Source organism: Staurois parvus, unplaced genomic scaffold, assembly GCF_062004578.1.
Source record: "Staurois parvus isolate SC_StPar_1 unplaced genomic scaffold, SC_StPar_1.0 ptg000569l, whole genome shotgun sequence".
NCBI lineage: Eukaryota > Metazoa > Chordata > Amphibia > Anura > Ranidae > Staurois > Staurois parvus.
Genome location: NW_028318365.1, coordinates 11,391 through 35,243, shown reverse-complemented (window position 1 = coordinate 35,243; position 23,853 = coordinate 11,391). Strand labels below are relative to the sequence as shown.

At 43.2% G+C, this 23,853-nt stretch overlaps 1 protein-coding gene across 1 annotated transcript; it reads left to right on the top strand.

The window, feature by feature from the left end:
• Window positions 1–463: 463 nt before the first annotated feature.
• Window positions 464–20,983, top strand: LOC149450615 (uncharacterized; the record flags this gene model as incomplete). Its single annotated transcript, XM_089691674.1, has 5 exons — window positions 464–559; window positions 20,139–20,273; window positions 20,360–20,483; window positions 20,600–20,697; window positions 20,777–20,983. Coding segments are annotated over exons 1-5 (660 nt in total), but the record flags the coding sequence as incomplete, so codon positions are not given.
• Between the last annotated feature and the right edge of the window lie 2,870 nt (window positions 20,984–23,853).

The window sequence follows — 23,853 nt, the reverse complement described above, 5'->3', positions numbered from 1 at the left end:
ATGAAGAACAATTATTCATTTGCAAACCTTATTAACAGAAACAAATAAAAACGTATTTTTTTTCAAAATTTTTGGTCTTTTTTTGTTAATTTAGCAGAAAATAAAAACCCCAACAGTGATTAAATACCATCAAAAGAAAGCTCTAGTTATGTGAAGAAAATGATAAAATTTTATATGGGTACAGTGTTGAATGACCGCGCAATTGTCATTCATAGTGCGACAGTACTGAAAACTGGCCTGGGAAGGAAAATGTGAAAGTGCCTGGTAGGCAAGTGGTTTAAAAAATATTTTGGGGCCTTCTACAGGCTTGCAGGAAACACAACAAACACTAAGTAAGCCGATCTAGATGTTCCAATTCCCATTGGGAGCAGCCCGTCTATTAACCCCTTATATCCCCATCCTGATATTGTACAACCAATACAGTCCAGATAATTCTCTGCTATCCATCTACAGAGAAAACCACATGACCCCACCAATGAGGATGGAGGAGGATCAGAGTCACATGACTGAGAGGATACTAAACCTCACCCTGGAGATCATCTACCTGCTGACCGGAGAGGTGAGGAGGATTCTGGGAGGTCACATGACATCACTGTCATCTCTATTAATAAAACACAGACCTGACAGGAGAGGTGAGGAGGATTCTGGGAGTCTAACATGATATTCCTATTGGTTCCTCAATACAGAGATTTCCTCCTATGAAGTCAGGTGATCATATGACCATCACAGCGCCTCCATGTGACTCCCTAATCCCTGAGAGACACAACATGCAGAAGATTCTAGAAGTCACCAAGAAGATGATGGAGCTGCTGACAGGAGAGGTGAGCGGTGCCGGGAATTCTGGGACATTCTCCAGTAACAGACAAGGGATGTGTCTGGATGGTGACTGTATCATTGTGTGTGTCAGGTTCCTATAAGGTGTCAGGGTGTCACTGTCTATTTCTCCATGGAGGAGTGGGAGTATTTAGAAGGACACAAGGATCTCTACAAGGACGTCATGATGGACAATCAGCCGCCCCTCACATCACCGGGTAAGAGGAGACTTTATTGTAAAGGAGAGAGCAGTACGGAGGATCCACCTAGATCCCCCATCATCTGATAAACACATAGAAACAATGGATTCAGTCAGTGTGTGTGTTTCCTACAGATGGATCCAGTCATGGGAACCCACCAGAGAGATGTCCCCGTCCTCTGTATTCCCGGGATTCCACACAGGAAGGTCACACCATCCCTCACCATCATCAGGTAGATGAGGAACAATCACTGATAGTATCATTAGGATCTGTACATTATCTGCATTGTTACCAACTCATAGAGGTCATGTGTGGATATTTTATGTGACCTTACATTTTACAGATGATATTTTCTCTCATTTCCTTGATTTAGAGTGGAGATCCAATCGATATAGAATTTGAGGTGAAAGCAGAAGAAGAAGAGGCGTATGTGAGGGATGATCAGCAGTCTATGGAGGAGGATGGAATAACGGGGACATTTATAGAGGAGGACACTCCTACAGAGATCAGCACAGGTGGGTCATGAACACTAAATCCATTCCTCCACCCATACTGCTCACTGATTGGTCCAGAGTAGGGCGGGGACTGGGTGATATCAGCCTGTAATCCCCTGGTCACTTTCCTGAGCTGTGTTCCCCGTCCTGTATTCCTGGATTTCTCTCGGATAATCTTCCTTCTCTGTGCTGCAGACACAATTTATGTATCTAGACTGGATTTATGGAGGTTCTGGGGTTCAGCCGGCAGCAAAATGTTGATGTTCACAATAAGTGTGGATTGACCTGGGACATGTGATTTGGGTCTTCTACCCCTTATCCTGGGGCTAACAGGATCTCTGACAGAACATTTCTCCCAGGGTTCCTTGCTCTGTGGTCTGCTGGCTGTGCCGGGTGGAGGGATATGTCTGTAGTGTCTCAGACCCAAGTCACTGAGTGCAGTCTCAGGAGATGGGAGGCAGCGGTGTGGGATCTCTGCAACTTGTCTACAGTAAACATTTAATCTTCCACTGATTACTGAATACAATATTATGAGTCCTGACCCTTACACTATAAATATACTAAAGAAAAAATGCTGCACCTACATCTTTATCAATAAGTGCTAAAAGTGCAAATTTCATGCAAATATACTACAGTATATTGCCAAAAGTATTTTCCCCGCCCTCCCAATCATGTGATTCAGGTGTTCCAATCCCCTCCCAATCATGTGATTCAGCTGTTCCAATCCCCTCCATGGACACAGGTGTATACAATAAAGCCCCTAGGCATGCAGACGGCTTCTATAAACATTTGTGAAAGAATGGGTCGCTCTCAGGAGCTCAGTGACTCCAAGCGTGGTCCACCTGTGCAATAAGTCCATTCGGGACATTTCCTGGCTACTTAATATTCCACGCTCAACTGTTATAACAACGTGGAAGCAACTGGGAACAACAGCAATTCAGCCACCAAGTGGTAGGCCACGTCACATGACAGAGCATGGTCTTAAGCACACAGTGCGCAGAAGTCACCAACTGTCTGCAGAGTCAATAGCTAAAGACCTCCAAACTTGGTGTGGCCTTCACATGAGCCCAATAACAGTGTGTAGAGAGCTTCATGGAATGGGTTTCCATGGCCGAGCAGCTGCATCCAAGCCTTCCATCACCAAGTGCAATGGAAAGCATCAGATTTTGTGGTGTAAAGCACGCCACCACTGGACTCTAGAGCAGTGGAGACGTGTTCTCTAGAGGGACCAACCACGCTTCTGTGTCTGGCAATCCAATGGATGTGTCTGGGTTTGGTGGTTGCCAGGAGAACGGTACTTGCCTGACTGCATTGGGCCAAGTGTAAAATTTGTTGGAAGGGGATTATGGTGTGGAGTTGTTTTTTAGGGGTTGGGCTTGGCCCCCTAGTTCCAGTGAAGGGAACTCTTAAGGCAACATTTTGGACAATTTCATGCACCCAACTTTGTGAGAAGAGTTTGGGGATGGCCCCTTCCTGTTCCAACATGACTGCACACCAGTGCACAAAGCAAGGTCCATAAAGACATGGAGGAGCCGGTTTGGGGTGGAGGAACTTGACTGTCCTGCACAGAGTCCTGACCTCAACCGCATAGAACACCTTTGGGATGACTTAGAGTGGAGACTGTGAGCCAGGCCTCCTCCCCCGACATCAGTGCCTGACCTGACAAATGTGCTTCTGGAAGAATGGTCCAACCTTCCCATAGACACCCTCCTAAACCTTGTGGACGGCCTTCCCAGAAGAGTAGAAGCTGTTATAGCTGCAAAGGGCGGGGCCAACTCAATATTGAACCCTACGGACTAAGACTGGGGGGCCATTAAAGGTCATGTGTGTGGGAAGGGCGGGGCCAACTCAATATTGAACCCTACGGACTAAGACTGGGAGGACAATAAAGGTCATGTGCGTGGAAAGGGCGGGGCCAACTCTCAATATTGAACCCTATGGACTAAGACTGGGGGGCCATTAAAGGTCATGTGCGTGGAATGGCAGGCCGCCCAATACTTGGGGCAATATAGTGTATCATAGGTAGAAATGCCCACACATGGACTTCCTCAGTGACCCCTAAGACTACGTATGTAACTTGTATCAGGTCTCCAGGTGGATTTAGTCTGTAATATATCATAGGTAGACTCATCTCTTCAGGGAAGTCTATCACACCTCCAACTAACAACTAAACTTTTAATTCTTCCATCAGCTCATCCCCCAGACTTATTACCTTTTGTACCACTTACCCCACCCAGTTAGATTGTCTGTCTCTGTATATAGCGGTGTCTAATTGTGACTTCCATAGATGTCGGAAATAATGTTTAATATTTATATATTATAACTAGTTTTAATAGTATATAACTTATCACATTGTATGGTATATGTCTGCACTATTCATTAATTAGAGGCACAGGATAATACACTCCTAACTTTTTGACTCTTACACTGTATAATTTATATTGTACATTACATCCTCCTGACCCCTGCACTATATACTCTGTTATACATTCCATACTCCTGACCCCTGCACTATATACTCTATGTTGTACATTACATACTCCTGACCCCTGCACTATATACTCTATGTTGTACATTACATACTCCTGACCCCTGCACTATATACTTTATGTTGTACATTACATACTCCTGACCCCTGCACTATATACTCTATATTGTACATTACATACTCCTGACCCCTGCACTATATACTCTATATTGTACATTACATACTCCTGACCCCTGCACTATATACTCTATGTTGTACATTACATACTCCTGACCCCTGCACTATATACTCTATGTTGTACATTACATACTATTGACCCCTGCACTATATAATCTTTGTTGTACATTACATACTCCTGACCCCTGCACTATATACTCTATGTTGTACATTATACTCCTGACCCCTGCACTATATACTCCATGTTGTACATTACATACTCCTGACCCCTGCACTATATAATCTTTGTTGTACATTACATACTCCTGACCCCTGCACTATATACTCCATGTTGTACATTACATAGTCCTGACCCCTGCACTATATATTCTATGTTGTACATTACATACACCTGACCCCTGCACTATATACTCTATGTTGTACATTACATACTCCTGACCCCTGCACTATATACTCTATGTTGTACATTACATACTCCTGACCCCTGCACTATATACTCCATGTTGTACATTACATACTCCTGTCCCCTGCACTATATACTCTTGTACGTTGCATCATTCTGATATTATATAGTTCAAACCTTAGGCATCCTATATAAGTTGTACATTACATCGGCCTTACTTCTGTTCCCCCCCCCATTTCCTCCCTGCTGGACATATCGGATGATGTGATTGGAGCACAGACTTTTACATGGTGATAATAATGTGATAACATCCTCCAACTTTGGACCCTTAAACAGAAAGTGATAATGAGGGAGGAGTCAATACCCCAATGATGGTGGTCTTCAGGATCAGTCCAGTCTTCATCTTGGTTGTTCTCCCCCCATCCTCACTCTCTGACCTCTGGTGTCAGAGAATCCTATGACATCACACTGACCTCACAGCTCCTCCCCCCAATGTCCCTCCATCCAGAGTCAGAGAATCCTATGACATCACACTGACCTCACAGCTCCTCCCCCCAATGTCCCTCCATCCAGAGTCAGAGAACCCTATGACTGTCTCTGTGCTGCAGACACAATTTATGTATCATTATTTCCTTACTCTCTGACTAAGGTCCATGAATAAAGAAATGACCTGGTAGGAGATCAGAGGAGCCATTTCCTAGTTCCCTTGAGGGTGGAATTGTAAGCTCCTCAGAGACCAAGCTGCCTGATGTGGGTGGAGTCCTGGTTTGGGGGAACCAATCAGCTCCTGTCTAGTAATCCTCTTTGTCTTTGTATTTTAGTCCATGGCCGGGAGATGAGGAAAACCTCCGAGGATTGTCTCACTTTGTCTCCAGACTGGAAAGTAGAAGATGAGGACATCACACAGTATAGTCCAGGAGAAAACCCGGCTCCCTCCAATGTCCATCCGGCACCACCCAGTGTAGATGGACCATCAGATTCCTCATATCCTGAGGAACCTCAGACTGTGCGGGACCGGGCCGGCCTTCCAACAGGGAAGAGCTTCTCCTGTACTGAGTGCGGGAAATGTTTCAGTTATAAATCCCATCTTAATGTGCATAAAAGATCTCACACAGGGGAGAAGCTGTTTTCCTGTCCTGAGTGCGAGAATTGTTTTTCATGCAAGTCTCATCTTTCCATACATCAGAGATCTCACACGGGGGAGAAGCCGTATTCCTGTCTTGAGTGCGGGAAATCTTTTTCTGATAAGTCCAATCTTTACACACATCAGAGATCTCACAAAGGAGAGAAGCCATATACCTGTTCTGAGTGCGGGAAATGTTTTTCACAGAAGTCCAGTCTTTACAGACATCAGAGATCTCACACGGGGGAGAAGCCATATTCTTGTCCTGAGTGTGGGAAATGTTTTTCACGGAATTGGCATCTTTCCAGACATCAGCGATCTCACACAGGGAGAAGCCACTTTCCTGTCCTGAGTGAGGGAAATGTTCCTCACTGAAGTCCTGTCTTCCTGTATATTAGCGGTCCCACACAACCCTGGAGGTGTATTAGTGCCTTGAGTGCGGGAAATGTCTTGCAGATGAATGTTGCTGGACATCCCAGCTCTCATGTGAGGAAGAAGCACACCCTGATATACACCTCAGATATACTCCATGGCTGATCTTCATCATGGAAGAAACAGTTCATAAGGAGATCAGAGGTCCCCAAAGACATGGATGAAGTGTGGGACCGGGTTCTCCATTGATAGCAGGAGAAGAATAAAAATGGAGTCCTGCCCTGTGATTGGCTGAGTACATTTTGTGGTGGGAGATTTCACAAACACTTAGAGGCCTGTTTAAAAATAAATATTTCTACCTCCTGTATACCGGACACTTCCCCCCCTTCCTGCCCAGGCCGACTGGTAACTATCAGCGCTCTCACACTTTGAATGACAATTACACAGTCATGCAACATTGTACCTAAATTATATTTTTGTAATTTTTTCACACAAATAGATATTTATTTTGGTGGTACTAAACACCACTTTTTACCATTTTTCTTGTTTTTACAAATAAATGGTCTTTCCTTATAAATGTAGACAAAGGTGTATTCTGCGCCATTTCTTGGGTACAATAACCCCAATCAGTGTCTATGATTCAGTGTGTAGGAGAGTTATAGAGTCTACAAACTATGGGATAGATGTCTGAAAATCCATCATGTCTGATGACGGCAGATCTCATTTCTGAGGACCAAAAACACCAGAACGGTACAAATTGTCAGAACTTTATCTGTGAGGAAATAATCCGTATACAATTCATGGAAACAGGCGGGATCTGGAATGAAGGAGATTCCCTACTAATTCTCACAAAGTAACCGACATCCCAGTTCTGTATTTGTGATAATTGGAAGACAAAATAAAACGCAATAATGTGCAAAAATATATATTTATTAATAATATAAATCAGTACAAAATGGGGATGAAATATAATAGGTGATGATAAATAATAAACAATACAAGATAACAGTACAATGATCTAATCCACAATAATGGGGAGAAATACAAGCCAGCAATTACTGCCAAATATTAATGAATTACATCCAACTGTCTGGAAATGTCGTGTAAGAAATCAGTAACTCAGCAACATGTGACAACAGATATACAAATCCCCCCCGTGATCTCTCTACACCCAGATATTCAACGCTCAACGTGTACCTTGCCATGACTTGATGTGGAATCCCATACACAGGCCAATCCAATCCGCTTACAATCTGAGATGAAGATGTAATGTTACATGAAGTAGTCTACCTTGTCATATATATACTGTATACATCCGGATAAACCATTGACTAGAAGCCAGAATCAGCTTCAGGGATATGTAAAATCAATCTTCCCCAGAGGAGGGAAATGATAATAATTTATACTGCAGGTAAAATGACGTCACATCCCCTCCTGTGCTCACCAGAACCGTTATCGGACTAAACAATGTATCTGGAGATATAAGGGGAGTACAAGTTATCTGAGGAAAATGAAAGTTCTAGTTCCCAATATGGACTGTATGGTGTCAGTGATGTCAGCTTTCAGTGCGCTCACTTCAGGGGGTGTCTGTGTCCGTCTGTTGCCCCTTGTCTCCTGTCTTGTGAGGTCTTGTTTTGTGATGTGTCCTCTTCTCTGTCCGTCTCTTACTTTTATCCCTCCAAATAAAACCTAGGCGGGCAAAGCTCATCTCTCCTCACAATGACGTCAGACTAGGTGCTATTTTCTCTACTAATTGATTTCAGTGACCTGAAGGGGGCAGTATAGGATGAGGAATTCTCTGACACGTCTTCTGGAACATGACAAGGGTTGACCTTTAACCTCGGCTGGTAAGGACATGACTACATTAGAGAGAACTGCTTTTCTGCCAGGTTTGGTGTCACACAGACTGGTACCCATGTCACTGCTAATAATGTATTACTGAAAGTGGTTGTAAACCTAAAAAACACAAATCAGTCTAATCCTGCAGTTGGGTAGATTTTACCTTTACTGAGCCATTCAGCTTAGTCTGGTATCTTGAAGCAATCCCTTTCTCCAGAAATCCCACCTGATCTTCTGAGCTGAATAAATCTGACACCAGCAGAAATATGGTGTCACCACTCCCCTTCTCCTGTGAGTGACAGGCTGTGCTGAGGATGAGACCAGTATGAGCCTCCATGTAATACACTGCAAGGGGTGGGGGAGGGGGTGTCCTCTCCATGCTGGTCTCTGCCTTCACAAGATCCACAACTCAGCACTCATCAGCACCAGTGATTGTTCTTGAGCTGAGGCTGGAGGGGGTATAACTGGGGGATTGTGTGACATCACATCTCCGCCTACTATTCTCTGGTCCTAAGCCACGCCCACGGACCAGCAGATTTTGGAGGGCGGAGACAAGCTAAAGGAGCATTTTTCTGAGGTACACTCACAGCTGTATGTATGTTTACATTAAAATGTATTCATTTATGGAAAAATGTAATTTTTAGTATTTGGGTTTACAACCACTTTAAGTGATTCTGGAGAAAACAAAATCTAGTAATATATATCAAGTAATGTATTATCAATTCATTATTTACATTTTCTAGCTATGCTGGATATTAACTGATTGGCCACATTATTATGGTATTGTGCTGTAATTGGTATGTCCAATAAAACTGCATAGGACTTGAGATATGAACATCTGGATGTTGAGAGAAAAACATCAGAATGTTCAATCATTATAGTAACATTCTCTTATGGTACAAATACAAAATCTTCTTCTGCATTACCTTGCATCATTCTCAGTTGAGCCCTAGGATGACAAGCACAGAATCGATTAATATGAACCCATTTGTCCACACAATCACCATTTATGACAATTCTTATTTTATATACCACAGGTGAAATGTCAGTATTAGTATACGGACCTTTCCATGAAGGAAGACATTTCTTTTCCTTGACTCTATCTGGAGCACAGTTGTATAAATACATTTTATAATTTATGCTCCTTCTTGGTAGTTTTGAGATGGTAATACGTTTTGTTGCTTACCACGGCTTTCTCTAGATTCTTCTGTGCAAAGGCAAAATCATGTTGTAGGTTCTGTCGAAGGTTTTCAACATATTGATGTGTCGTGGCTGCATTGATCAGGTTATGGTCAGATGTGTGATACAACAGAAGTTGTGGAAGTACATTTTCCTACCTATCATCTACTCAAATGGTGACATCTTGGTTGCGGTACTTGGAGTGGCTCTAATAGCCACGAGCACTAAAGGTAACGTCATATCCTAGTCTTTACCTGATTCTTTCATGAATTTCTTCAGGATGTTGATGATTGACTGGTTATAGCACTCTACTTCTCTGCTGGATGCTGGACGATAGGCAATGTGTAACTTACATTTGACACCTGAAATTTTCCACATCTTAGACATTACCTCACTTGTAAAATGTCTGCCATGATCCGAATCAATCCTTTGAGGAAGACCAAGTCTGGAAAATACATAGTTAATGAGTGACGTGGCACATGTTTCAGTGGTATTATTGGGAGCCGGTAAACATTCTACCTACTTAGTAAATAAACAAGTGACTGTCAACATGTATTTGTTTCCTGTAGATGATTTTGTGACAGGACCAATAAAATCAATCTGCAAATTGGACCATGGCAATGAGAAACCCTTCTTCTGAAGTTGGACATGATGGCTGAAACTGAGCACAAACTAGACAACCCTGACAGTAGGTTTGAACATTCTTCAACATATGAGGGCAGAAAGCAAAATCCCGGAGTAATTCGTAGGGAATCTTCTCACCTCGGTGACCTGCTGTAGGTGCTTCATGACCATGTTGTAACATGAGTCCTCTACATATAGTGGGGACCCCCCATTGTTGGACACCATTTTTGGATGTTCTTATCAGTAATCCATCTCTAATACTGAATTGAGATTTGGATGTCACTAATAATTGGAGGTCTTCTTCTTGGGCATAGTCTTCCTCCAATATAGGGGTGTTAACAGGGTCTTCTATGTAAGTGAATATAAATGCAGCACACAAATAGAAGCAATCAGATGCAGTGGTACTAATACCTAGTGTGAGGCGTTGAACGCATGTGCAAACATGTGCATGATCAGCAAACTGTATTCATACCATAATATAAATAAATAGATAGAACATACAAATGAGTATAATCAATGCAATATGTGCAAAACCTTGTGTCAGAAGTGATAAACGTATGTGCATAGATGTGCGTGGTTACCTGACACCTATATCCTATATCCCATGTATTAGTATATAACCAAAATAGTAAGGGATCCTCCTGCGCTCATGGGAATATTTAACAAAATACAGCTGCTGTCACTTAACTGATACCAATAAGTGCAAAAATAAAAATTAAAATTAGTGAAGCGCTTGTATTACATGAATACAATCATGTATCTCCATATAGTGTAATTTTAAATCAAAGTGACCACTATATATAAAAAATGTGTGTTGACTCTCTCTAGTGGAAAGAACAAATAGTGTCAACCAAAATAACTAAATAACACACATTATAAAACTTAATATATAGTGCATATATCAAATATACTGAACAAAATATATATACGTGAAAAACAGAATGATTGGCCACATACAATAGTGTCTAAATCATATATAAATAATATATGCCATAAGTGAAAAAGACAATATCAAAAGTGAAAAAATATTCCATGCATGTGACTGTGCTTGGCTGGAACACACACGTGATCTCCACTTCTAAGTGCAAGTACTCTCCTTCAAATGGCAGCAATGCCTGCTCACCTCCCTTCCTCGACCCACACAGGGCCCCAAAGCAGTTACCACCTCAGTGGTGTGTTCCTCTGGCAGACTCCTTATTCCTCCTCCTCTCTTATGCAACTCATAAAAAGACAAGAAAGCCTTCCATAGTGTAGTAGATTTAATAGGCAAAGTATAAAGTTACAAAGTTTTCCACTCACATGCTCCTCTCCATAAAAAAACGTTTTTCCCAGCCTGTGGGTAGATATGCATGCACCTGGGGGAATCCAATATGGCCACTGCGTCCGGACATGCGTCACCAGGAAGTAGACAAACCGACGCGTTGCGTCACGTGCGTCGTGACTTCACCCTGATGAAGTCTACTTCCTGGTGACGCATGTCCGGACGCAGTGGCCATATTGGATTTTGACTTTTGATATTGTCTTTTTCACTTATGGCATATATTATTTATATATGATTTAGACACTATTGTATGTGGCCAATCATTCTGTTTTTCACGTATATATATTTTGTTCAGTATATAACCATATATCTTCTAAACCATATTTATCAAGTGACCAATCACCTCCACATAATATAGTCCTTCATGTGCATCAACGTGGGAAGTCCTTTATATACAGTGCTCACAATCCACCGTCCAATACTCCTCCAAAATTACAGTGATCTGTGCCTTTACCTGCACGGTGCTTCAAGTGATAACCAGTGATCACATTCCTGCTCATTCACATCCAGATGAAGGGCTCTTGTGTCACCCTTCAGTGTGCATACACCCCGGACACACTATTGCCCTCACCTTCAGGTTTGTCCTGCATCCCAGGTCATACTGAATTTTTCCCCTTTTAACCCAGGCAGGTATACTGGTACAAACTGCTCACCACCCTCAGCTCTTTAAAACTCTCCAACTCCGCTCCATATCATAGAAAAGAACACTCCAAATAGTGTAATATTGCCAAAAAAAATACCTTTATAAAAATAATATAATAATGAACTCATATTTAAAAGTGTCCACCTGGGACACTGCAGGGTGAAATCTCTATTGGGATATGTGATGATCCTATACCAAGATGGCGGCCCATGCACTTCCGGTATTACTGTTTGACATCATCGGAATATAGGGGGCAGTATAGGATTGGGAAGGATTTGGGTTTCTCTGACATGTCTTCTGCAACATGACAAGGGTTGACCTTTAACCTTGTCTAGTAAGGACATCACTACATTACCAGATAACGGCTTTTCTGACGGGTTGGTTTCAGACAAACTTGTACCAAAGTCACCGCAAATAATGTATTAAGTGATTCTGGAGAAGAAAAATCTACCTAAATATCCTACAAAAAGATGAGGTCATTATACTGAGACTTCTTATCTCACGTCTTCTGTAACATAACAACGTTGTCATACAATGAACTCAAACTAATACTTTATAATGTTACAAACAGAATATCCCCAATATATCAATATGTATTCATTGTTAAACCATTTCATATAAATATATGTATATGGAAATGGAATCTAGTAATATAAACCTGGATAACATAAGTAAGCAAGCATTCACTTCATGTAATACTAATAATAATACAAGTGACATTGTTGGATCAGATATTCCTGTCACATAATAATGACACCATATACAATGTAAGGTATAATATGCACTCTTTCCAGAGGATCATGGGAAATAATCATTGTGACCAGTTCTTGTGTCCTTTGTTCAATCTAGACATGGACTCATCCATTTATCTTACCACTTGGTGTCATGTCTAGTCTTCATCTTGTAGCCGTCTGATCCCACCATACCTCCCCCCAGATTTATAACCTGGGAACATAAGCTGTAACCACCTTGGAATGCTCTTAGAATCTGTGTTCAGAATCCATGAAATAGAATATACAGAACAAAATGGCTTCCAGCATGTCCATGTAGAGATGATAAGTTCAGGCCTGCCTGTTTTATTCTGTGAGCCCAGAACAGTTCCGCCAACCTGGTAATCTATGATTGGCTTATAACCCTGTGGGGTGGTAACCTGTAGGCACCTGCTGATCTACGATTGGCTCATAACCCTATGGGGTGGTAACCTGTAGGCACCTGCTGATCTACAATTGGCTCATATCCCTGTGGGGTGGTAACCTGTAGGCACCTGCTGATCTACAATTGGCTTATAACCCTGTGGGGTGGTAACCTGTAGGCACCTGCTGATCTACAATGGCTTATAACCCTGTGGGGTGGTAACCTGTAGGCACCTGCTGATCTATGATTGGCTCATACCCCTTTGTATCCTGATCAGATGATGATTGCGGCACTCCCAATGTTGTTCATGTAATGGAGTGCACAGTGTGTTCCATCCAAGAAGGGCAGCAAGGTAGAAGCCGGCAATTACAGGCCAGTGAGTCTAACATCGGTGGTAGTCATGTTAATGGAATCACTCCTGAAAGGAAGGATCATTGATCATCTAGAAACACACAACTTGCTGGATCCAAAGCAGCATGGCTTTACTGAGGGCAGATCATGGCAGACTCATCTGATTCGACTTTTTGACTATATCACCAATGTTTTGGACCAGGGTGGTGCTGTGGACATAGAATATCTTGATTCCAGCAAGGCATGTGATACAGTTCCACATAATGATCTAATACAGAAGTTGGACAAGCTAGGACTTAACCCTTGGGGGGTTCAGTGGATGTGCAGTTGGATAAAGGAGAGATACCAGAGTGTGGTTGTAAATGGGGTTCACTCAGAACAGAGACCAGTCACTAGTGGTGTACCCCAAGGTTCTGTACTGGGAGCTGTTCTATGTAATCTATATGTAAGTGGTTGTTGGGTAAGGGGATGTAAAGGGTTGTTGGGTAAGGGGATGTCTCTTTGCTGATGACACACAAGGTGTGTAATAAGGAGGATATCCCTGGAGGTGTCTGTAACATGGACAGGATTTGGCATTGCTGGATAATTGGTCAGAGAAGTGGAAATTGCAGTTCAATGTTTCTAAATGTAACATAATGCACCTAGGGAAAAATAATCCCTTGAGAGAATACAACATGGGGGTTATGTTGCTTGACAGCACTTCAGAAGAAAAGGATTTGGGGTACTTATTTAGATCTTTATATAACTAGAGGGGTCACCGGCAGGAGGAAGGAGGTCCCGATTCCCCTATATAGGTCTTTATATCGCTAGAGGGGTCACCGGCAGGAGGAAGGAGGTCCCGATTCCTCTATATAGGTCTTTATATCACTAGAGGGGTCACCGGCAGGAGGAAGGAGGTCCCGATTCCTCTATATAGATCTTTATATCACTAGAGGGGTCACCGGCAGGAGGAAGGAGGTCCCGATTCCTCTATATAGATCCTATCACTAGAGGGGTTCCCGGTGGGAGGAAGGAGGTCCTGATTCCTCTATATATATCTTTATATCACTAGAGGGGTCACCGGCAGGAGGAAGGAGGTCCTGATTCCTCTATATAGATCTTTCTATCACTAGAGGGGTCACCAGCAACCTCATTTAGAATACTGTGTCCAGTTCTGGAGACCTCACAAGGGAGTGAAGAAGGTTCAGGAGGGCAGGATTTTCAATATGAAACCAACATGAAGAACACGAGGACATGACCTCCAACTAACTGGAGGAAAGTTCACAACTAATCTCAGAAAGTATTATTTTACTGAAAGAGTAGTTGATGCTTGGAATAAATTTCCAGTAGAGGTAGTGAGCCAGTGACAAATCACAGAGACCATCACAATAGTACACAATGGATGGCTATGAATGAAAGCCATTCATTGTGTACAACTGTCATGTGATCACTGTGATTGGTCATAGCAATCACATGGTACTGGGCTGGCCTGGTACAATGATCTGTCATCTGGTGGACACAGCAGGTGACATATCAAGATACAGCAGAACCACTAGACTTGGAGGACTTCATATGATGTCCTCCCAGGATGGGAGAGATCCCGCTCAGCTGTCATTCTGCTATAGGCCTGGGGGGAAGCAATTCATTACAGGGGACACTGTACAGGTTCTATATGTAGTCTCGGGGTCCCTGTGGAAGTCCATGTGTGGACATTTCTACCTATGATAAATGACAGGCTAAACCCACCTGGAGACTTTCTCCACACCTGGAGTGTGCTGAGTTCTTGGAGAACGTCTACACAGTGTTTCCAGATTGGCTTTATCACCCCAACGAGCTCGCTCCAGTTCATGGATGTCATCATTATGTTTGGAGGATCTCACCAGTCAGGAGCCTTTCCTGTCATCCTACATGTTCCCTTCTGAGGATTGTTCTATCCTTCCAAACAAATGTATGAAATCATGGATGAGTCCTCCTTCTATGTGATCTAGAAGATCTTCAATCACAATGTCTTTATGGATGAAGTGGATGGCCCAGTTTATATATTATTTATTGCTTTACAGCTTTATTCCCTCCAGGATTCATTCTTTATTTATAGAACCATTCAAGGAAGTGTTCTTACTGTGAGAGATCTCCACCACCATTCCTCTGTGACCATTACATCCTTGTCATTTATGTCTAACATCTTCATTATGAGTGGATTGATAGATATTTTTATACTTTAGGATGTATTTTTGCCTTTTTTTTACCCAAATAGATCTGTTTTGGAGGTCTCTGTTTTATTAGGTATACCTTTGTTTTTATCCTGTGTTCTATCTCTTTAAAACTTTTCTATCTGTAGTAAAATATATTATATAAACAGTTGGTTGCATAAGAGTTAGGTTTATTGTTTCTTACATTTTTTAGTTCTTTTTGATCTTCCCTGGTATCTCTGTAAGGTAGATACAATGCAGGAATGGGTATTAGGGGACATTTCTCTGGGCTGCAGTTCCTCTGAACTCCACAAGATGGTGATCTCATTTCTCCCCAGACAGGACTTCTCTATGGGCTGGGGGGCTTTGTATCCATATACCAGATGTTCTACAGGACTAAATCTGCAATCAATGTTACTGAAAAATCAAAGGGGCCAAAACCCCTCCCCCGAGCAGTCATATATTTCTGTCCCCCTTGGTGGGAGTGGAGGTGACCCCTCTATAAGGATCTACAGTTCATACACACCCAGCACAAGGCCGGGGTCACACTACCAGACGCTTCTCGGGGCCGCAGTTCCTCTGAGCTCCACAAGGTGGGGATCTCACTTCTACCCAGACAGGAAGTCTCTATGAAAGACAGGAAGTGATGTCAGGTACAGACAGGAAGTGATGTCAGGTAGTCATCTGGAATAAAGACAGAAAGTTCCATACCTTAGAAATCGGCAAGGAGATGTTGGTGGAAGTGGCAGCAGAGGAGGTAATAAGATGTTATTTCCTATTTACACCCAGTAACCCCTCTCATGTCCATCCTCTTCCTCCATAGTCATGTCTGTCCTCTTCCTCCATAGTCACATCCATCCTCTTTCTCCATAGTCATATCCGTCCTCTTCCTCCATAGTCACGTCCGTCCTCTTCCTCCATAGTCATGTCTGTCCTCTTCCTCCATAGTCACTGTGACGTCTTTTATCTCCAGCAGATGATGATACACATATATAATGTGGGAACCCAGATGAACCCCTTCAGGGGCAGAACATTCCCCCACTTCCGGGGCCGGAACATTCTCCTCATTGTGGAGATAAATTCTAGTAATATGGTCCTCTAAACAAACAGCACTGACAATAAATAGACAAGACAAGGACCATCCTGACCATACATGGCCTACAAAGGGCAATGATGACACTACACAGGCAGCCAATGGGCAATCATTACACTATGCAGCCAACACAATGATGGAGTGCCGGGGTCAGGAGTATGGAGCATAGAGCCCCTTACATTGCTGCTCAGGAGGAAGAAAACATTCCCCAGCCGGCCATGAAGAATATGTTCCATCATTGGTGTCAAAGGGAGGGAAATACTGAGGGGTCTGAGGGAAGTAGAGGAGCTGAGGGGTCTCTCAGGGGTTACTGAGGATGAGGGACTTTAGATCCCCTAAGGGGTAGTGGAGCTCAAGGGCTTTGAGGGGGTAGAGTAGCTGAAGGAATCTGGTAGGATAGGGTTGGTGGGGAGCAGGGCTTTGAGGGAAGAGAAGGTTGTCAGGCTCAGGGGGACTCTGAGGTAGGGAGGGGGGCTCTTAGTCTCGGATTACTCTCCCACCTGCATTTACTTTCCAGAGCTCCTTACTGAACTCCTACCAGGAATGGAAGGTAACCTTCACCTTCTAACCATCTCACTGGTCAAATATTATTTTGCAGTATACCAAGTGGAATGAAAAAGGACAATCCTTCATCCCTTGGTGGACACTTATTCTTAGAGGAGGTCTGTTGGTGTATTATCAACTAAAAGGTAGTCAGGGGTCAGTGCTGAACATCTTCAGGAGATACTCCAATACCTCCCATGACACAGGCTCTGGCAGTGCCCGGTGCTGGAATTCAGAGCCCCAGGAACCCACCACCACTCTGTACAATGTCCTGGATATTACAGTATACTTGGCAATGAAGAGAACTAATCCCTCCCTTATGTTGTTCTCCTCCTACCCATGATGGGCTGTCATTGGAGGAAAGAACAGACTCCTCCCCCACAGCGCTCTACTTCACCAGTAGCATCCTCCTGCTATCCAATCCAATCCCTTCTCTTATTGCAGAGAGTGACAGTGACATCACTCCTGTCAGTCAGCAGACTGCCAGAGATTGGAGCCTTGCAGTCAGAGTTCTGGCTATTAAAGTCAGCAGCGCCGGCCAAAAGTCAGCAAGATCCCCTTCCTGGACCTCATGATGAGCCGACATTGACCTCACAGCACTTCCTCAGAGCAAACAAGTCATAGGAAGGTGTGAAAAATATACAAATAAAGTGCTTCACTTTTCCACTCCAACCTCAATGCGTGCTCGTGTGACACTCTAGTGTATCTATCCATAAGTGCCTAGAGTGCCTCCTCACCTCCTTAACTCGACCCCTAGGGGCCACAACTCTTTTTACAGCAGGCTCTTCACACCATAAAGAATCATAAACAACTGTCTCCAATGGCTCCACTTAGTCTCCACTGACAGATCAGGTTCCCCCTCAGGTAATGGTCACCGTAGTGAAGCTGAAAGGTACATGGTATGTATCAGGGCCATAGAGGAGTAAACAGAAGAGACCTCCATAGTGTGATACTATTTACTGATTTATAACAAATTAGAACGCCAAATGAACACTCACGTTTCAGCTGGTACAGACAAGCGGTTTCCCATGTGCTATGGGTGTACTGTGGGACACTGAGTGTATGAAGATGGCGTGTACCGGAAGTGTGTCAACCGGAAATGCGTCATTGCTCTCTACGCGTTAGTCCACGATTACCACGTGGCTTCCTCAGGATATCACAATTGGTGACATGGTCTTCTATTTATAATTCAATGAGATGTCAATTTTATATACATTGAGTAAGGTCTGATACTTCTGGTAATCACCCACTGTATGCAGCTTTGTGGGTATAGGAATTTCCTTCCAGTGTATGCACATTTCTATGTATACATTTTATACATCCATGGAAGCTATCCACAGGAACACAAATATAGGGACTTCACATTAATCTGCAGAATAATAAGATTCACATAGGAGAGCGCTTAATGTACTAGGGAAAATGGCCGCCGGATTAGGAATTAGACTACAACAAAATGGAAGAGGAGTTTCCGCCCTACTTGGGCTGATTGACATGTCAATGAATTATAAATAGAAGACCATGTCACCAATCGTGATATCCTGAGGAAGCCACGTGGTAATCGTGGAGTAACGTGTAGAGCGCGGTGACGCATTTCAGGTTGACACACTTCCGGTACACGCCATCTTCATACACTCAGTGTCCCACAGTACACCCATAGCACATGGGAAACCGCTTGTCTGTACCAGCTGAAACGTGAGTGTTCATTTGGCGTTCTAATTTGTTATAAACCAGTAAATAGTATCACACTATGGAGGTCTCTTCTGTTTACTCCTCTATGGCCCTGATACATACCATGTACCTTTCAGCTTCACTACGGTGACCATTACCTGAGAGGGAACCTGATCTGTCAGTGGAGACTAATGGAGCCATTGGAGACAGTTGTTTATAATCCCCTATGGTGTGGAGAGCCTGCTGTTAGAGTTGTGGCCCCTAGGGGTCGAGTTAGGGAGGTGAGGAGGCACTCTAGACACTTACGGATAGATACACTAGAGGGTCTCACGACCACGCATTGAGGTTGGAGTGGAAAAGTGAAGCACTTTATTTGTATATTTTGCACACCAATTTTTGCACATATTGGTCTGCACTACATTGTGGACTTTATTCTTGTCATTTGATATTTATATGTTAATTAATTTTGTGGTTTATGAGCACCAGTCACTTTATTATTGAGTATATTGAGTGACACCCTACTTATATATCCCTCTATTGTAATTGGGGGGTTTTCTTTTTGGCACATTTTGTGAGGTCATTAGACCTGTTGTTTGCACACCATCACAAGTGTGGAATATTAGCACCAGTCACTGTGATTTATTATTGTGTTTATCTTTTTATGTATTTGATTTATTTACTTATATTACACTTTTTAATTATCTCAGTTTATTATTGATGTTTTTTTTACATGTATATTTATGATTATTTCATATGTATAGCATTTCACCATTATTTTATATATATTGTACATCCTTTGGTATAAGGTAAGGGTGGTAGCAGCTTGAACGTGCATATTTCATTTATCTTATTTATCACCTGTGGATGGCAGGGGGATTTCACCAAAAGTCATAGGAAGGATCGTATTTATCATTCCTTGTCTGCAGATCTAAAACTCATCAAAACCAGTTCAGAGACCAAACAAACCCAACAGAGAAAAGGGGATCCCTGCTTCGGCAGATCAAGATTGTCCCCGGACCTCCAAGATGTAGCAAATACTGAACAGTCCAAACTAAATGTCTTCCCATGGGGGGAGTAATTCTTCAATGTCCAACCCTCCTATTCCCCCCTCACATCCACATCCTATTATTGTGTGACCAATACCATCCAAATCATTCTTACTTTCATTTCCCAAAGTTATCCGTCTACAAGGAGACCTGTATAGATCACATGATGGCACCAATGAGGATGGAGGAGGACCGGAGTCACATGACTGAGAAGATACTAAACCTCACCCTGGAGATCATCTACCTGCTGACCGGAGAGGTGAGGAGGATTCTGGGAGGTCACATGACATCACTCTCATCTCTATTAATAAAACACAGACCTGACCGGAGAGGTGAGGAGGATTCTGGGAGGTCACATGACATCACTCTGATCTCTATTAATAAAACACAGACCTGACCGGAGAGGTGAGGAGGATTCTGGGAGTCTAACATGATATTCCTATTGGTTCCTCAATACAGAGATTTCCTCTTCTGAAGTCAGGTGATCATATGACCATCACAGTGCCTCCATGTGACTCCCTAAACCCTGAGAGACACAACATGCAGAAGATTCTAGAAGTCACCAAGAAGATGATGGAGCTGCTGACAGGAGAGGTGAGCGGTGCCGGGAATTCTGGGACATTCTCCAGTAACAGACAAGGGATGTGTCTGGATGGTGACTGTATCATTGTGTGTGTCAGGTTCCTATAAGGTGTCAGGGTGTCACTGTCTATTTCTCCATGGAGGAGTGGGAGTATTTAGAAGGACACAAGGATCTCTACAAGGACGTCATGATGGACAATCAGCCGCCCCTCACATCACCGGGTAAGAGGAGACTTTATTGTAAAGGAGAGAGCAGTACGGAGGATCCACCTAGATCCCCCATCATCTGATAAACACATAGAAACAATGGATTCAGTCAGTGTGTGTGTTTCCTACAGATGGATCCAGTCATGGGAACCCACCAGAGAGATGTCCCCGTCCTCTGTATTCCCGGGATTCCACACAGGAAGGTCACACCATCCCTCACCATCATCAGGTAGATGATGACAATTATTGGTAGTTGTGATTTATACACAGCATGTTTGTTACAATGAATGTTTTATTATATCTTTCAGAGTGGAATCCTCGGGGATGATAATATTGATGTTAAAGAAGAGTATAAAGAGGAGGATGAGGAGTATGGAGTGATGGAGGAGTTTTCAGAAGGACACAAGGATATGATGGAGCCACCTAATACCAGGAACCCACCAGAGAGATGTCCCCGTCCTCTGTATTCCCGGGATTCCACACAGGAAGGTCACACCATTCCTCACCATTACAAGGTTGGTGGGATGGAGCATTCAGAACATGGACTCATAGAAGTGATTTTTTTTTGTGATGCCACAATATTGGAGTTCATGTTTTACAAATGAACTCTTCTATTATTATTTTGTTTTAGGTTGAAGATCTGATGTATATAAAAGTTGAGGGTAAAGCAGAAGAAGAAGAGGCGTATGTGAGGGATGATCAGCAGTCTATGGAGGAGGATGGAATAACGGGGACATTTATAGAGGAGGACACTCCTACAGAGATCAGCACAGGTGGGTCATGAACACTAAATCCATTCCTCCACCCATACTGCTCACTGATTGGTCCAGAGTAGGGCGGGGACTGGGTGATATCAGCCTGTAATCCCCTGGTCACTTTCCTGAGCTGTGTTCCCCGTCCTGTATTCCTGGATTTATCTCGGATAATCTTCCTTCTCTGTGCTGCAGACACAATTTATGTATCTAGACTGGATTTATGGAGGTTCTGGGGCTTAGCTGGCAGCAAAATGTTTATTTTCACCATAGGCATTGCTCTACCTAGGCACCTGGGGTGTGTGCTTTAAGTCTTTTACTCCATGCCCAGGTCTAGTAAGATCTCTGACAGAGCAATTCTCCCAGGGTTCCTTGCTCTGTGGTCTGCTGGCTGTGCCGGGTGGAGGGATATGTCTGTAGTGTCTCAGACCCAAGTCACTGAGTGCAGTCTCAGGAGATGGGAGGCAGCGGTGTGGGATCTCTGCAACTTGTCTACAGTAAACAATTAAGCTTCCACTGATTGCTGAATACCAATATTATGAGTCCTGACCCCTGCACTATATACTCCATGTTGTACAGTACATACTCCTGACCTCTGCACTATATACTCTATGTTGTACATTACATACTCCTGACCCCTGCACTATATACTCTATGTTGTACATTACATACTCCTGACCCCTGCACTATATACTCTATGTTGTACATTACATACTCCTGACCCCTGCACTATATACTTTATGTTGTACATTCCATTGTCCTGACTTCTGCTCTCCCCCCTCCCACCACTGCTATATATACACATAATATGGAGTCTGTTTTGTTCCCCCCATTTCCTCCCAGCTGGACATTTTATATCGGATGATGTGATTGGAGCACAGACTTTTACATGGTGATAATAATGTGATAACATCATCCAACTTTGGACCCTTAGGCACTTGGGGTGTGTGCTTTAAGTCTTTTACTCCATGCCCGGGTCTAGTAAGATCTCTGACAGGACAATTCTCCCAGGGTTCCTTGCTCTGTAGTCTGCTGGCTGTGCCGGGTGGAGGGATATGTCTGTAGTGTCTCAGACCCAAGTCACTGAGTGCAGTCTCAGGAGATGGGAGGCAGCGGTGTGGGATCTCTGCAACTTGTCTACAGTAAACATTTAAGCTTCCACTGATTACTGAATAACAATATTATGAGACCTGACCCTTACACTATATAATTTATATTGTATATTACATACTCCTGACCCCTGCACTATATACTCTATGTTGTACATTACATCCTCTTGACCCCTGAACTATATACTCTGTTGTGCATTACATACTCCTGACCCCAGCTCTATATAATCTGTTGTACATTACATACTCCTGACCCCTGCACTATATATTCTATGTTGTGCATTACATTCTCTTGACCCCTGCACTATATACTTTATGTAGTACATTGTATACTCCTGATCCCTTCACTATATACTCTGTTGTATATTACATACTTCTTTTCCTGCACTACACACTATATGTTGTACATTACATCCTCCTGACCCTTGCACTATATACTCTGTGTTGTACATGACGTACTCCTGACCCCTGCACTATATACTTTGTTGTATATTAAATACTCCTGTCCCCTGCACTATATACTCTATGTTGTACATTACATACTCCTGACCCCTTCACTATATACTTTATGGTGTACATTACATAATTCTGACCCCTGCACTACATACTCTATGTTGTACATTACATACTCCTGACCCCTGCACTATATACTCTGTGTTGTACATTCCATAGTCCTGACTTCTGCACTATATACTCTATGTTGTACATTACATACTCCTGACTTCTGCTCTCCCCCTCCCCCCACTGCTATATATACACATAATATGGATTCTCTGTTCTTACACCCATTTCCTCCCAGCTGGACATTTTATATCGGATGATGTGATTGGAGCACAGACTTTTACATGGTGATAATAATGTGATAACATCCTCCAACTTTGGACCCTTAAACAGAAAGTGATAATGAGGAAGGAGTCAATACCCCAATGATGGTGGTCTTCAGGATCAGTCCAGTCTTCATCTTGGTTGTTCTCCCCCCATCCTCACTCTCTGACCTCTGGTGGGGCTCAGCCCCGCTGTTCTTCATGACTAAATCATGGAGTAAATAAGGAAGTGCAGTACTTCTTATGTTGGGAAGATGGCGATGAGTGATAGAGGGGGTGGGGACCCTCGTCCTATAATCCCCTCATCACTGTCCCTCCTATAAAAGACAGTTCTGGTTGTTTCCTCACTCTCTGACTAAGGTCCATGAATAAAGAAATGACCTGGTAGGAGATCAGAGGAGCCATTTCCTAGTTCCCTTGAGGGTGGAATTGTAAGCTCCTCAGAGACCAAGCTGCCTGATGTGGGCGGAGTCCTGGTTTGGGGGAACCAATCAGCTCCTGTCTAGTAATCCTCTTTGTCTTTGTATTTTAGTCCATGGCCGGGAGATGAGGAAAACCTCCGAGGATTGTCTCACTTTGTCTCCAGACTGGAAAGTAGAAGATGAGGACATCACACAGTATAGTCCAGGAGAAAACCCGGCTCCCTCCAATGTCCATCCGGCACCACCCAGTGTAGATGGACCATCGGATTCCTCATATA